This window comes from Engraulis encrasicolus, chromosome 23 (assembly GCF_034702125.1).
Source record: "Engraulis encrasicolus isolate BLACKSEA-1 chromosome 23, IST_EnEncr_1.0, whole genome shotgun sequence".
Taxonomy (NCBI): Eukaryota; Metazoa; Chordata; class Actinopteri; order Clupeiformes; family Engraulidae; genus Engraulis; species Engraulis encrasicolus.
Window position 1 is genome coordinate 19,209,293 of NC_085879.1, and position 16,629 is coordinate 19,225,921.

Here is a 16,629-nt window from a genome sequence, read left to right on the forward strand (position 1 = left end):
CACAAATGTCAAATAGCCTACACGTTTGCCCTCGTGAGTAGCACAGAGTGCAAATACCATCACTGCATGGAACACCTAAATATGTAAGATATAATAAAAGTGTTTCTAATAGTACCAGCTAACCAAACTGTCATAACCTTACATAAATATGAGGACTCCTATGATTCACAGCCTATGGAAAATTGGCCCACGGCCTGCAGCTCTTTGCTGCACCCTAGCGGTTCATTTCAAAACTTTTTTTTTGATTACACTGCTGTGTTCAGGCTTCAGGTGCCAGCTGTCACTTCAGCCTGTATTTTTTTTAATCAAAAAGGAGATTAGTTTTAAAATAAAAACATGACGTGCAATTTGGTAAATAAAAAAAAGCATGCTAGCAGATGATCTTTAATCCTGACTGAGACTATAAAGGAAGCCACTGATATCCAATATTAATCATGATTATTACACGGTAGTAAAATATAATACACATTTCAAAACAAAAACAAATAAGAGAATCATATCGACAGAAAAATTACAGCAACAGAGTTATTAAAAGGTTCAAGATTTGGAAGAGAAGATGAATAGTAAAAATGAGAAGACGGCAGCCTCAATTGAATATCAATCCAGTAAGAGCGCACTGTACTGTATACGTGTAGTAAAGTCACAAGGAATTGTCTGGAGTACAGTACATTCAGTCACATTGTGAGACAGTGCTTTCATGACCCGCCTCATCATTCCTCAGTAAGTATGCATTCATAGCAAAGTGAGTTTGTCTGTCACCTTTACAGTACAGTTTGTTTGTTTGTTTGTTTTTATCTCCAACTATCTCTCCATCTCCAAAGGCCTCCTGCCTTCAAAGTCTTCTGAAGTTTGACTGGAGCTGAAGAAACGTTTCTGGTGAGCGTGTGTTTGTATGTATACGGTATACACACACAAGAGTAGAGGGTGGTGGTTCTTGTTGTTGCTGACCATTAATGAGTAAGGAGTATGCGTCAAAGAGGGCACATGGGAAACTATAAGATATCGAGAGGGCTGGCCGACAGTTTGTGAGTACACCACCATATAAAAATATCTGTTTTATTTCCTCCACATGATATCTCCTTATGGGTCTGACGCTTGCAACATTAAGCTGCATCTGTAAGAGAAAACAAAACATATTAATGAAATGAGTGAGTAGTGAGTAGGAGTGAAACACACTTTTATACTACTTAACTAGTCGCCTTCGACTGCTTAAGGTATATCCCCGAAACGCGACGCTTCCAGTCCCTCATCATTCCTACCACTCCCGTCCACCATTTCGTAAACGTATATGATACATACAGAGGTGACATGACGTGCATAGGCTTAAAACCAAACGGCTATTGTGAAAATTAAGCAAAAAATGGGGCAAATGGTAATACTGTTTTAATGGTTCAGTGGATATACCACATTAGGTACAGTGTAATAACCAGTGTAACAATATTTAATACAATGTGATACCAGTGTAACACCGCCATTTTTTTACTTACATCATGTGTTTGTGCGTAAGTGCTATTACATGGTATTGCATAATGTTACACTGGTATTACACTATATTACATGGTATTGCATACTATTACACTCGTTATTACACTGTACCTGATATTGCATATTGTTACACTGGTATTACACTAGTATTACATGGTATTAAATATTGTTACATTGGTTATTACACTGTACCTAATATGGTAGATTCACTGAAATGGTGAACCATTAAAATAAGGTGTTACCGGGCAAATCAATCCACCCAGTCAGAAGTTATGGGCCAAATGAAAATTCCGCCATTTTGAAAGTGTTGTCTTCCAAACTCGAATCAGTTCATGAACCTACCCTAGAGCATTCACACACAAAATCTGAGACAAATCCATCCACCCGGTCAGTAGTTATGGGCCAAACAAAAATTCGGCCATCTTGAATTCAGCCATCTTGAAAGTGTTGACCTCCAAACTCGAATCAGTTCATGAACCTACCCTAGAGCATTCACACACCAAATCTGGGACAAATCCATCCACCCAGTCAGAGGTTATGGACCAAACAAAAATTCGGCCATCTTGAATTCAGCCATCTTGAAAGTGTTGACCTCCAAACTCGAATCAGTTCATGAACCTACCCTAGAGCATTCACACACCAAATCTGGGACAAATCCATCCACCCGGTCAGAAGTTATGGACCAAACAAAAATTCGGCCATCTTGAATTCAGCCATCTTGAAAGTGTTGACCTCCAAACTCGAATCAGTTCATGAACCTGCCCTAGAGCATTCACCCAAAAAATCTGGGACAAATCCAAACATCCGTCCAAAAGTTATCGCGTTAACACGAAAGACCTTGCGGACGCGGAGGCGGCGGAGGCGCACGCAAAACCATTACATCCCCGACGCTCCGCGTTTCGGGGATATAATGAAAACAGCAAAAACAATAAAGCTTTTAACTATAAATTCACATAACACGAGTAAAATGGGTACGGTGGATTCAAACACCAGAGCCATACACTTGATAATATAACATGGTAATTTCTGGAAATCACAACTGTTAATGACAAACATTAAAAAATGTGAGGTCTGTTTGATAGTGTGGTTGACAAAGTACACTTTCTCTGAGGCCAAGACGCAAGAAACTGTGTTGTGGGTTGGCCAAATCAAATGAAAGGTTCAACAAAATGTTGCAAACCGGTTGAACACAAAGTTTGACTTTAGTTGCCATTATTATTATTATATCCCCGAAACGCGGAGCGTTAAGTACAAAATTGGTACATGGTGTTACACTGGTATTACATGGTATTAAATATCGTTACAATGGTTATTACACTGTACCTAATGTGGTATATTCACTGTAATAGTGAACCATTAAAACAGTGTTACCATTTGCCCCATTTTTTGCTTCATTTTCACAATAGTCATTTGGTTTTAAGCCTATGCACGTCATTGATTTATGTATAGATATTAAATATATTTCTTTAAAATTTTGTATTTATCATATATGTTTATGAAAAGGTGGACGGGAGTGGTAGGAATGATGGGGGACTGGAAGCGTTGCGTTTCGGGGATATACCTTAAGCAGTCGAAGGCGACTGCACAGGCAGTCTAGTTTTCCCAGTGCAGTGCAGTGTTACCTAGTTGCCGTTGAGCTGTCCGGCAGCCCTCTCTCTGCTGCGGTTCTCCCTTTCCTCGTCCTCCTCATCTCGCTCCTCATTCCCACTGTGGTTCTTACAGTACAGCCTGTGGACGAGAGAACACCAACTTGAACATGCACGGTCTTGCTTTGTACATCCTATTACATACAGTACATATAGGTATAAATTCCTGCTAATGTTAGGTACCTATCAGGGCTTGACATTGGCACATGCCAACCGCCCAAATGCTGGTAAAACTTGTCTGTGGCTAGTAACAATTTCAGTAGCACAGACCACTCAGATGCAAAATATGATCGTAAAGACAAACAACTGATAACAAAATCAAATAGGCTGAATGGCTAGTTTTTATGGAAAGCTACTAACCACAGACGTCAGTGAGCAAAAATGTTTGTCAAGCCCTGTTGCCTACATGTTTATTATTTCCATTTCACAGTACGATTCTACATACTGTATGTAGTGTGCACAGTAGGGCCATATGCAATTGCTGACATATTTTATATGATAGTATTACATGTCTATACTGTATGGTGAATGTGTGGAACAGTCAAACTAATTGAACAGTGTGGATTTGTGTCTCTAAGCTCCCTTTTTTAAATGAGGGTTAGTGTACTTACTTGTAGATGCCTCGTGCCATGTTCTCTATGTATTTGGCCTTGTCCTGCACCCCACAGTGGTAATGGTAGGTCTTCACACACGCCTTAATCTCACAGCCTATGGTCGCACCCAACTGACTGCACAGAGTGCATTTCTGCAGAGAGATAATAAGTAAGTATACGTAAATAAGCATAGGACTACAGAAATCTCCCATGTACAGTTGGACATAGGTACCAAAGATAAAGTAGTGCACAGTGGCTACCCAAATCCTTCATATAACACATTTCTCACCCCAAGGAGACCAAATGTTTTGTTTTTCACCTTACCATTCTTTTCCCTCTTTTGATTTCTTGAATAACCGTCTTCACATCAAAGTTACCGAATTCTGCGCGAGATGTGGTGGTGAGCTGAACAGTGCCCGAGGAAAAGAGCTTTTGGGAGAGAAAAAAAAACATGCATACATTAACAATATGGAAAGCAGCATATGTAAACTAGAATGGGAAACTATTTATAGTATTGGTGATCTCAAAACAGAGAGCATGTGTAATAATAAAATGGCTGCCAATATTTAGCTAGAAATAAAAATAAGTCAACATAAAAGGAAAACTGTAAGTCTTTCTAAAATCCTTATTTATTTAAATTTTTAAGGACCTGCACAAATACCTTTTAATAAGTGACAAATTGTCCTACACATAGTATACCCTCAACTTTTCCTTTATACGCAATGTTGGCAACCCAAGGTTCTTGCACATTCTATGCCAATCGAAATAGATTTCGGTTCTTCCTGATGCAAAATGTAGGTTGACAACCCCTGGCATGGATCATGTGAATTTAAGTCAGTGCTTTTCCTACTGCACGCGGTAAGCTTCACAACCCTTGCCACGTCACGTACCATGCATTTGTAGTGAGCTGCCACCTTCTTGGCGTTGTCGGCGTGTAGCACGCCTCGCGTCTCGTTCTCCTCCTCCCCGGCGTGACAGAAACCACAGCGAAGCCCCGAGTCACTGGGACTGCCTCTCAGAGGAGACCTGTCTCGCTGGAGAGCAAAACACACACACACAGAAAGAGAGAGAGAGAGAGAGAGAGAGAGAGAGAGAGAGAGAGAGAGAAAGAGAGAGATTAGACACTTATCGAAGCAAAGTGTGGCATATGTTGGGGTTTGCAACAGCAAAAAGCACTGACAGCAAGAGGAGGAGGCTGAGTATCTGCAAAGATATCGAAATATGGGTTGGATGCAGTGCTCACACACCACAGCATCCATTCATTGCCAACATCAACACAGATGTCCTACACATCTCTGCTGCATCAACCACATTCTTTGAAATGCACACCATCATCATCTTTATAAATCCCTGTTTCCTCACTCGGCCACCCATTTAAGAGTTCTTAAACTGTGGGTGAAGTTCACACAGACACATATCCGAGACAAGTTTTTGCATCAGATCCTGCCGTGTATTCCTTCTCACCTCAGGTGATTTCACTAATCATGTCATCTACCAATGGCTCAGCTGGTTTAGTCGTAGTGAACTGGATGGATCAACCATATGAAAGGAGTTTTACTTTCTGGACCTGGGATGTCCATATCTGGTTGTATGCATTACATTATGTCACATTAAGGGAAAAACATAGTTCTCTCCCGTGATGCACCAGATTGTGAAGTGCATGAACGCAGACGATATCTTTCTCATCTACGTGATTATATTACATTTAGCAGCCACTTTGAACCAAAGCGACATAAAAAAAGAGGTCAAAAATAACAACATACAAACATGCGGGGAGTTACAGAAGACACAGGCAAAACAAGGTACAATGTGTGACCTGTAGGGCTGTAACGATAGTGTATCGAACACAGAGTCACGATACTGTATCGTGATACAAGGAGGCAGTATCGTGATACGCCCTTTCAAAGTTTTATTACCCATTAGTCCAGAAAACAACCTTATGATTTGATGTGATAGTGTTTCCAAACTTCAGTGGAGATACATTTCAGAAATCGTGGGGTGTATCGAACCGTAGGTCAAAAATCGTGATACGAATCGAAATGTGAGTTGAGTGTATTGTTACAGCCCTAGTGACCTGTGTGAAAGTTTAAGGCCAGCGTTGGTTAATGCCCTACATGTGAGAAGCTCTGGGTGCCTTTCCCCTATGACAAGCTGACGTATCATTGAAGTGACTTTAGAAACATGATTTTAAGCCTAAAAACTGATCAATGTTGCTTGGACGTTGGACAGTGGTGTTGGCGTCTTACATGCGAGGAGCTTTCTGTGTCGTCAGGCCCCTGGGATGAGGTGGAACGCGTGTCGTCCGACTGGCCCCTGGACAGGCCCTTGAGGCGGCTCTTCTCGAAGCGGCCCCGCCCCCGACCTCTAGGCGGAGACGAGTCCGAGTCGTTGGCCTCCTCAGTCGCCGGCTGCTCTTCTGTTAGGACACACACACACACACACACACATTATTACATTTGAATTGGCAGGATCAATACACATCAAAAAGCAAGACAGAAGACAAATATTTGCAAAGGGTAGTGTTGTGTCTGTTGACACAGACACACAGAAAAATGAATTATTTTACGAGGACCAAACATTCACCAAGACCACTTTTAAAGTGCATGGCACCCCCACACAATTGTGAGCACACAGACACACTCATACCTTGAATATTTTATTTAATAAGAGGATCGATATTTACTAAAAAGCAACACAGCACAAACATTTACAAAGAGCAGTCTTGTGCTTGTTGCCGCGCGCGCGCACACACACACACACACACACACACACACACACACACACGGGATGGAATGTGGTGCACCATTTGGATGTGTACATTACAACAAGAGTGCAAGACCATATGTGGGGCCCTTACCAGAGTAAAGTACTACGACAGGTCAGGCAAGCGGCCTCTTAAAGGGGCATTCCACCAGTGGAGACATGAATATGTTACTGAAAGTGGGTCATATTTATAGTAGAATAGTAACATACATTTCTAATTTGGTGCCTTCTTGGCCAAGAAAAGGCAGAAAATGACTTTTTAGTGCTTGTGGATTTGTGACAACAATCCCCATAATGCACTGCGATGCTCAAGTTCCACAGGCCACACCCAGTTATTTGGGACTCTATGCATCATCCCTCCCTCAGCTTGCAGGCAGTGTTGCCAGATTGGGCTGTTTCCTGCCCAATTGGGCTGCAGGATGGTCGCGTGCGGGTAAAAATGGCATTTAGCAGAAAAACCCGCCCAATTTTAGCCATAGAAATCAATAGAATTGGGCGGGATTTTGAGCTTCTAGGCTGGTTTTGAGCATTTTTTGGGCTGGAAATCATCAGCCTCATCTGGCAACCCTGCTTGCAGGTGCATCACAGTGGGACAGACATCACTGAAAAGGAGAAGCTGGAGCACACTGCAGCTTAGTTTTCAAGACTTTATTTTGTGCACACACGCGACCAACGTTTCTGTGTTGCTACACCTTCTTCAGAGTCAAATGATAGCAAGAGAGAGACACACATTTCAAGACTTGACATTCACAGGTGATCCTACTTGGTTTGGCTAAATTGGTCTGATCTCATACTCATGAACGGCCATCCGGGTACTTTGCTCTTAAATTTGCGTTACGCCCCTTTATGGGTGAAAACAAACCGAATGCCTCATTTACTTACATTCTACATCGGCTAGCCTAAATGAACACATTCCATGCTTCAGCCACGACTGTTTGGCTATATTATTTGAACAGCTGGCAACACAACACGTTTTCGGCATGCTGCGCGTGAACAACGCTAGTCTACAGGTCCGTATCTTTCGTTTATTAAACCCCAACATCACCAATTGACTTGCATGGGTTGTTTTCCCCCACAAATGGGCGTAACGCACATGGAAAACGTCACGCCGTTCATGAGTATTGCAGGTAATTGACCCCACCCCCCAACACCAGGACAAGATTGTAGACAATTAGACAGCTTGCCAAATTCCCAAATCAAAATAAAAAAGTGAAAAAAACAATACACAAAGAACATTAAACACAAAGAACAATAAAACCACAGCTACAATTATTTCAAGACCACAGCCGCGATGCTGGAACAATTTGTTACAGAGAGCAAGACATATTGTGTTCCTCATTTATGCCCTGAGGCTCCACTGAATTTAGAGTATGAATCCAAAATGCCTTTCTACGAAGCCTCTCTGTCTAATTGTCTGCAATCTTGTCCTGGTGTTGGGGTCAATTACCTGCAATGAGATGAGACCAATTTAGCCAAACCAAGTGGGATCACCTGTGAATGTCAAGTCTTGAAATGTGTGTCTCTCTCTTGCCATCATTTGACTCTGAAGAAGGTGTAGCAACACCGAAACGTTGGTCGGGTGTGTGCAAAAAATAAAGTCTTGAAAACTAAGCTGCAGTGTGCTCCAGCTTCTCCTTTCCAGCTATGCCAGTGACTTACTGGCAGTGTTGCCAGATGAGGCTGATGATTTCCAGCCCAAAAAAATGCTCAAAACCCGCCTGGAAGCACTAAATCCCGCCCAATTCTATTGATGTCGATGGGAAAGATTGGGCAAGTTTTCCTGTAAAATGCCATTTTTACCCGCAGACGGCTATCCCAAGCAGCCCAATTGGTTGGGAAACACCCCAATCTGGCAACACTGCTTACCGGAGCCTCAATGCCAGTGATTTCAAAAGCACTGGGACACTGATCTGTGATAGGTCTGTTAGAGCATTAGGTCCAACCCCCTATGGGCGGGGTTGAAAAGGTGGGAAAAAGGCTTGTAGTCTCAACAGAAATCCACCTCTCTTACACTTCCTATGTCGATGATGCAAAATGACCATTTTTACATCATTGACATAGGAAGTGTTAAGAGATGAATGCGGGTTTCTCCTATCTCAGGGGGAATTGAGAGATTTTTGCAAGACCATTCAAAAGTATGACTGGGTGTCTAGCAATGGAAAGCCTAATGCAAAATGGGTGGAGTGTCCCTTTAACACATTAACTGCCATGCTGTTTTTGGAATTCTAGTTAGAATGCCAGCAATCCAGACCATGCTTGATGTTGTTTGTAAAGCCATAGCATATCTCGTGTTAGAGCTACAGACGTATACAGACTCATTTGAAAGGTGACACTCGAGGCTGTCAAAGGATGCAAACAGGATGTTTTTCTCGATTCAAAACATGTTGCAAGCTAAACAATGTCAAGAGAGGTAGCAAAACCACTGTTTCTATTTTCATAGCAAGAGATGCATCTATCTTTATGTTTGCTAGATTGCTACATTTTGATTGTCATCTATGTCCGTGTTTTACTCACAAAATTACCAAAAATCCCACATAAAGTGTGTTGGACTGTCTAGTTTCGCAATGTAGCAAAAAATATGAATACGTATTATGGTTTCAGCATTCAACATATAGGTTTTGAAATGTACAAGTACTTAAAATTGTACCAACCTGCTATTCACTAATTTACATATGATTTGTAGTTATTCAAAAAAGAAAAAAAGAAAAAAAGAAAAAAGGCTGAGTTAAGACTATCCTTTCCCTGTTACTATCCCTTCCGGCATGCATACTGACACATCTCAACTGAACTGTCTGTCATTGGCAAGATTACATGAATACGTTTCTTGTGATAACTATGAATACCTCCTTCAGTCCCCAATCACTTTAGTATTTCAGGGGGAAAAAATGGCAAAAAAAAACATGTTTCTTGCTATCAATTTTGGCCTGTACATTTTAACTTAGTTCCAGGGACACCTTTGATCATCCTCTACTGGCCTTCATAACAGGCCAGAGCAATTGCTGCCAGGGCGGACATCCAATCCCCACTCACACACTTTCACACACCTGGCGTTGGAGTGGCTCATTATGATCAGATAAGGCAGTGCCATGGCCTGCCCGAACAGGACAGACAGACAGACAGACAATTGGCCCTTCCACGGACGTAAGACTCTGTTCTCGGGTATTCTAGTCTGGCATTTTGCCTCCTCTTAAATGGACTGTGTCTTTAACTTTCTCCCTTCCTCTCCGCATACACTTCCAGCACACCCTTAGAATGTTGGCTCTCGTTAAGTACGGCTCCATATAGTTTAAAAAAAAGATACAAATAAATATAGATGTCGACTTCTAAAAGCTTAGCTGTAAAGACATTACCATCATCGCTGGCATCTTGGATGGCGTCCCTGTGTTTGCGACAGTACACTCTGCAATGGGATATTGAAAAGAAAGAAAGCTGTAAATATCATAATAACACAATAACAACAACACTATAATAATAATGACTCTCACTCAAGGCTGTTGCAAACAAAACAGATAAGACGAGCAAAATATACACCAGAACACAATTTAGTTGGAAACTATCGAGTTGGAAACAGAAGAGTAATACTATGCACTTGCTGATATGATAGGTGTATCAACATTATAATAATACAACAATAATAATGGGTCATTTCACGTGAAATCAGACACTTTGGGACCCGACCGACCCGGATTTCAATCATACTTGGTGTGCCTTTTTAGTAGCAAGGTAGCACCCCAGAACTGCATTGGTTTGAATCTGACACTAATATTAAGGGAGAAACAGACTAGGAAAGGTTCACATGTGAGGGTAGGACACTATACATTCAGCCTTGAATATATCAGTCAGTGTAAGTCACAAAAAGATGCCTGTGGTATTGTTTGAAAGCTCTTTTCTGGCTCTACATATTACACAATCAGCTTGGAATACAACAACTCTCAGAATATGAATTATGATAAATTGAAAAATTAAAAATTGAATATCTAAAAAACTTCCAGTTCCTTGTCCAAATGTAGCCGGCAATGTCATTAGCAACACCTCAAATGCTGGTGTTCGGTTCTTTATTCATTTCAGAGAGAATTTGACTCACAAATATGGCATCATACAGACCACTTACTAATAATATGGTAATACCATAGTAGCATCACATGACAAAACAAAAACAAAACAAAAATGGTCAGTTTCCATGGTCCCAGGTTTCAGGAACTAGGGCAGATGTCCATTTATACACACCAAATGATGATATGTGAATGTTTGAACATTCCTTCTCTGTGTACCTGTGTCATCTTCCCTTTACCGTACTTTAAAGAGATAATCAATGGCTACACTCTCATTTTGTACTCTACCAGTGCATTTGAAGCAGCAGCTGTGTCTTTTGTAGATAATGTATAAGTACGTCCCTTTGCAGTTACAGGTTCCACTACCAGAAGCACATCCTGATGATCCATGACAAGTCTATCTGGTCTGAAGGGAAAAGTGAAGGATGGAGATGGTCCATGAGGATGCAGGAAGTTCAGTTTCACCTCTCCAGTGCTCAGCATACATTCCTTAACACATGCTAGCCACCAGTTGCCATCATATACAGCTACAACATACCCTTTGATGCTTGAAAATGTAACAGATTCCTTTACTGAGCTCACTCTTTCAACTCCTTCTCTGAATGCGGGAAATGGCCTAATGTCCATTGACAATGGGCAGAAGCTGTGTAGTTTTTGAGTACCTGGAATAGTTCTTGCAGATTCAAACCTCTTCAACAGGTTCTCAGCTTCATGATGGTGCATCTCTCTCAAGAACATCCATTACCAGTTTGCCACAACAGAGATGTACCATCATGAAGCTGAGAACCTGTTGAAAAGGTTGGAATCTGCAAGAACTATTCCAGGTACTCAAAAACTACTCAGCTTCTGCCCATTGTCAATGGACACAGTGGAAGTTAGGCCATTTTCAGCATTCAGAGAAGGGAGAGTTGAAAGAGTGAGCTCAGTAAAGGAATGTGTTACATTTTCAAGCATCAAAGGGTATGTTGTAGCTGTATATGATGGCAACTGGTGGCTAGCATGTGTTGAGGAATGTATGCCGAGCACTGGAGAGGTGAAAAACTGAACTTCCTGCATTCCTCATGGGACCATCTCATCCTTCACTTTTCCCTTCAGACCAGATAGACTTGTCATGGATCATCAGGATGTGCTTCTGGTAGTGGAACCTGTAACTGCAACGGGACGTACTTGTACATTATCTACAAAAGACACAGCTGCTGCTTCAAATGCACTGGTAGAGTACAAAATGAGAGTGTAGCCATTGATTATCTCTTTAAAGTACGGTAAAGGGAAGATGACACAGGTACACAGAGAAGGAATGTTCAAACATTCACATATCATCATTTGGTGTGTATAAATGGACATCTGCCTTAGTTTCTGAAACCTGGGACCATGGAAACTGACCATTTTTGTTTTGTTTTTGTTTTGTCATGTGATGCTACTATGGTATTACCATATTATTAGTAAGTGGTCTGTATGATGCCATATTTGTGAGTCGAATTCTCTCTGAAATGAATAAAGAACCGAACACCAGCATTTGAGGTGTTGCTAATGACATTGCCGGCTACGTTTGGACAAGGAACTGGCCATTTTTTTTAGATATTCAATTTTTAATTTTTCAATTTATCATAATTCATATTCTGAGAGTTGTTGTATTCCAAGCTGATTGTGTAATATGTAGAGCCAGAAAAGAGCTTTCAAACAATACCACAGGCATCTTTTTGTGACTTACACTGACTGATATATTCAAGGCTGAATGTATAGTGTCCTACCCTCACATGTGAACCTTTCCTAGTCTGTTTCTCCCTTAATATTAGTGTCAGATTCAAACCAATGCAGTTCTGGGGTGCTACCTTGCTACTAAAAAGGCACACCAAGTATGATTGAAATCCGGGTCGGTCGGGTCCCAAAGTGTCTGATTTCACGTGAAATGACCCTAATGGCTATACTTGAATAGCACAAGTCATGTACCATGTAGCCCAGAGCGCTTCTACAGTTCGATGGGAAAGCAAGAATGCCGGTGCTCAGGTCCCTTAATAACAAATTTTGTATTGGAATTGGAAATGTCAGAATACAGTGAATGAAAGAAGTGAAGGACAGAAGGACAGAAGTGAAGGACAGCACTCTTCAAGAATAAACTAAGAAAAACCTGAAGAGTGCTGACCAAACTAAACATGTTTTATGTGGGATTCAGCACCCAGTTATGAAAATGAAAAATCACAAAACGATGATGTGATATAAGAATATAAGAATATTGTATCATGACCAATGTAAGTAAATGAACAAAATAATAATATGTAAAAAGAAAGAACCGTCAGAAAGGTTTTGTAGGCTCACAGGTAAATGCCTTGTGAGGGGTTCTCCTTGGTCTGGGCCTTGTCCCAGAGAGCACAGTAGTAGTGGTATGTCCGCCGGCACGTCTTGACGTCACAGCCTATGGTGGCCCCCGGCCGGTGACAGTGGGAGCACATCTGAGGAGGAAAGACGTAAATCAAGACGCAAGTCAGCAAGGGTTTCATGTGTGATGAGTGTGAGTATTAATGGATAATCCTCAGCTCCGTCATTAATTTCCTAACACATTCATTTGGTTTATGCTTAAATTGATGGAATTATCTAGCGGCCAAGAATAATTTAACCTGGTGAGTAGGTCTTGCTTAGGTCTGCCAATCACATCTTTAATTTGTTTGCGTTTCAGTTTGGATCTTTGGAGTGGGCTTTGTGGCGGTGGAGGCTATAGCTATTGAAAAGCTGTGGTCATAATGTTGGTCAAGGCAGTGCAGAGGCAATTTGAACCATAATTACAACAGTTTGGTCCCCCCCACAGTTCTCAGCTATCTTTTCATATTTTAGTCTGGCTCCCCATTGTAAGATTCCATGTTTTGGATGAATTTGAGGGAACGATTCCCTTATAAATAGAACCTGTAACGCAACTGTCTCTGACCAAAACTGTGAGACAGCGAAGGAGAGCTAATCTCAAACACACAAACCTTGGGGCGAGTGTCTGAACACCAACTTTTTCATTCTTTTTAAATAAAACACAGTCGTAGGACGCAAAATCAACCATTCTAGACCATTCTACCTGTGTGTAGCTGAGGCAAGACAACACCAGAATGGCTTCTCTCTGTAGATGTACTGGCTTGACTCATCAAAAGCGCCCCTGCACTAACCATGCTATTCCTCGGAAACCCTGTTGTTTCTCCACACATTTTGTAACTCTTTTTGTCCTCCTTTGTATGAAGCTTTGGATAAAAGTGTCCTTGGAAAGAAGTGTCGACTTGTGCATAGCAAAAGCATCACTGCTCCATCAAAAAACGAGCCCAATGAGTTAGACGTGCTCTCTCTCTCTCTCTCTCTCTCTCTCTCTCTCTCTCTCTCTCACCAGTTTGTTCCCCCTCTTGATCTCCTTCTTCACGTCCTCGATGGAAAATCCCCCGATGTTTTCACTTTCAGAGTGAGACGTCACCAGCGCGGAGGAGAAAAGCTGAGGAGCAATGAAGCATAACCACAAGGTATATACACGGTGAAATAATGTTTTGTTATGTTTTTTTTTCCAAAGAAATACTACTGGATCCAAAAGTAGCTTGATAAATAGGTAATATTGCTAAGAAACTGACTTGCTACAATTCTGTGGGTGGGTATCAAGAGATGTCATTAAAACTTAAGAAAAGATAAATCACTTTATGCCCTGATGAAGACAATGGGTCGAAACGCGTAGGCATGTAGCCAGTATTTAATAAAGGCTTTTTAACTTTAGTAAGGAGTGCCTCAAATAGTGTTTTTTTTATCTTTTCAGATAAATCACTTTATTCAAAATGTTACTGAATAAGTGAAATTCTTTCGGGTAGTCATCTTACTACAATACTTCCTTCCATGTAATTTCACCATCTCTCTCTGAATTAATTGGTGACATTCTGGTTCCCAAGAAAGTTACTTCCTACTCTGAATCTCACCATCCCTGCCCGGAGGCTGATCCCACTCTTCCTGGCCAATTGATTCTCTCTCTCTCTCTCTCTCTCTCTCTCTCTCTCTCTCTCTCTCTCTCTCTCTCTCTCTCTCTCTCTCTCTCTCTCTCTCTCTCTCTCTCTCTCTCTCTCTCTCTCTCTCTCTCCTTTCCTCTTACCATGCACTTGTGATGGGCTGCCACCTTCTGGTTGTCGGAGATCAGTAGCGTTCCACACTCCTTGTCCCGGTTGGTTCGGCAGAAGGCACATTTTGCTTTTTGCCGTGCTGATGGTCCTTTCCTTTGACTAGACATGGCCAAAAAGTCTCCTGCTTTTTTCCTCTCTTTCGCTTTATCTCTGTGTCCCCCACCTTTCACACTTTCTCTTGGTCGACTCCTAGATCCTGCTGGCTTTTATAATGCAATCCTGCTTAGGGAAAAAAACAGAAATGTTTGAAATAGTGTTGTACATTTGTAGATACTGTATAACATTGTAATAATACAGTAGGTTTTCAATTATTTTTTACACAATTGTTTAAAAGCAAATAAAGTACTTGCATACATAAATTGCATACATGTGATGGTAAAAGATGGTCAAAAATATCAGCTGGAAGCTAGAACGACATAAGCCAGTGTTCCTCTGACATCAGATGGACCACTGGGATGACAGGTTGAAAAAAATAATATGTATAGATCCATTAATCAATGACGTCAGGGGATTATCACCAGATCTGTTAAGAAATGTTTAAACTCTGGGGAAAAAAATGTAAAACGTGTTGTAGTTGTTAGTTTTTTATTTACTAGGTGATTCCTTTCTGGCCTAAGCTACATGATGAGTCATGGGTACATTGCAGGCCAAAATTGTTTAGCAATTCTCAGTGGAGTTGCCAACAGGCCACTGTACTGTTGAACTTTTCTAATGTTGGATCTATTTGTTGGTTTTACTTAGTTTTTATTCTGTAGAGAATGTCTTTTTACATTCCCCCTATAAGAAAATGGGTTATAGAAGGCACCGAAACCAACATCCTCTAGGGATAACACTCTTCAACAAATGAAAAAAATATAATCCATAATAACTTAAACCAAGGTAACAACAAATCATGTAACGTACATGTAAACATTGTAGAAGAACATTGTTGTAACATTGTTACAAGAGGAACATTGTGTCCGACTTCACTACTCGTTTGCACCAATTTACTTTCAAACGTTAAAAAACAGCGACAACTGAAATGTAGACATATACTCTGAAAATGCTGTGTTATCTGTCAGACATGACATTAGCTTTCAAATAAGTAGTCTACGCCATATAAGTGTTTTCCAGTTGCTAACAGTGAAACGCCTTGGCCACAGTCGTAGCTGCCATGATTGCACAGGAACTTAGCTGTGGCGGGCAGCACTGGCGCTAGCAACGCGCGACACATAACGTGCACGGACTGTAGCCAAGTAAACAACAGGGTTATAAAGTGCTTCCAAAACATGTATGGGTTCATTTTAGCTTCACGAGAAGTGCAATCGTGTGTGATTCACTCAAAGGTCGAAACCGATGGTATATGAGAAACAAGACGAATTTGTTAATTGATATAAAATTCACAAGTCTCTCACTTTGGACTGATAACTAATTCCCATGCTCGTTTTAAATGAAAAGGGGGTGCGCCTCCGATTCATTTGGGGTTCTCGTTCACATCCATCCCCGAACACCCTCCTAGGGCCTCGGTAAAGGATACAACACAAGGCCGAAACGTTGTTGCTAAAAAGTGGGTTCCGGAATGACTTGATTGTAGTACGAGAGATTCCCATTCATTCCTGAACATCTCACATTGGAATATGGGCAGTGGGAGTCGATTTTACCCGCTCTTATGAGCGCTAATACAGAACACATTCAGCTTCAAAAACGAGGGACTTTTTGGCTAACTAGTCCGGCTGCCATCCCGTCACACAAAGGCTTTATCTACCTAATATAGCAGAAGCAGCGCATACAAAATCCTTACCCGTATAAGTGCGTTTTTGTCACGTTGTTCTGCTGGATGGGGGCAAAAGAAAAGTGTGACCACGAGCGTGTGTTTTCACCCTTCTTCCCACTGAGCTTGGTATTGGGTTAGCTACGCTTGCGGATCTTCTCCACTGCGTAACATTCGAGTGACGTTGGCCTACTGCAAAAGGCACGTTTGTCA

At 41.3% G+C, this 16,629-nt stretch overlaps 1 protein-coding gene across 2 annotated transcripts; it reads right to left on the bottom strand.

Annotated features, from left to right (window-relative positions):
• Positions 1–20: 20 nt before the first annotated feature.
• phf6 (PHD finger protein 6) lies at positions 21–16,608 on the bottom strand. 2 transcript variants are annotated; one of them, XM_063189777.1, is made up of 11 exons: positions 16,447–16,608; positions 14,639–14,885; positions 13,898–13,999; positions 12,856–12,989; positions 9,838–9,887; positions 5,971–6,140; positions 4,615–4,758; positions 4,049–4,153; positions 3,743–3,876; positions 3,108–3,213; positions 21–1,114 (listed from the first exon to the last, which is right to left on the bottom strand). In XM_063189777.1, exons 2-10 carry the CDS (start codon positions 14,771–14,773, stop codon positions 3,108–3,110), a joined length of 1,080 nt encoding a protein of 359 aa, XP_063045847.1. In that variant the 5' UTR covers positions 14,774–14,885; positions 16,447–16,608; the 3' UTR covers positions 21–1,114. The 2 variants fall into 2 exon arrangements, with proteins under 2 accessions (XP_063045847.1, XP_063045848.1); XM_063189778.1 differs by having other exon boundaries at positions 14,639–14,888.
• Positions 16,609–16,629: the final 21 nt, after the last annotated feature.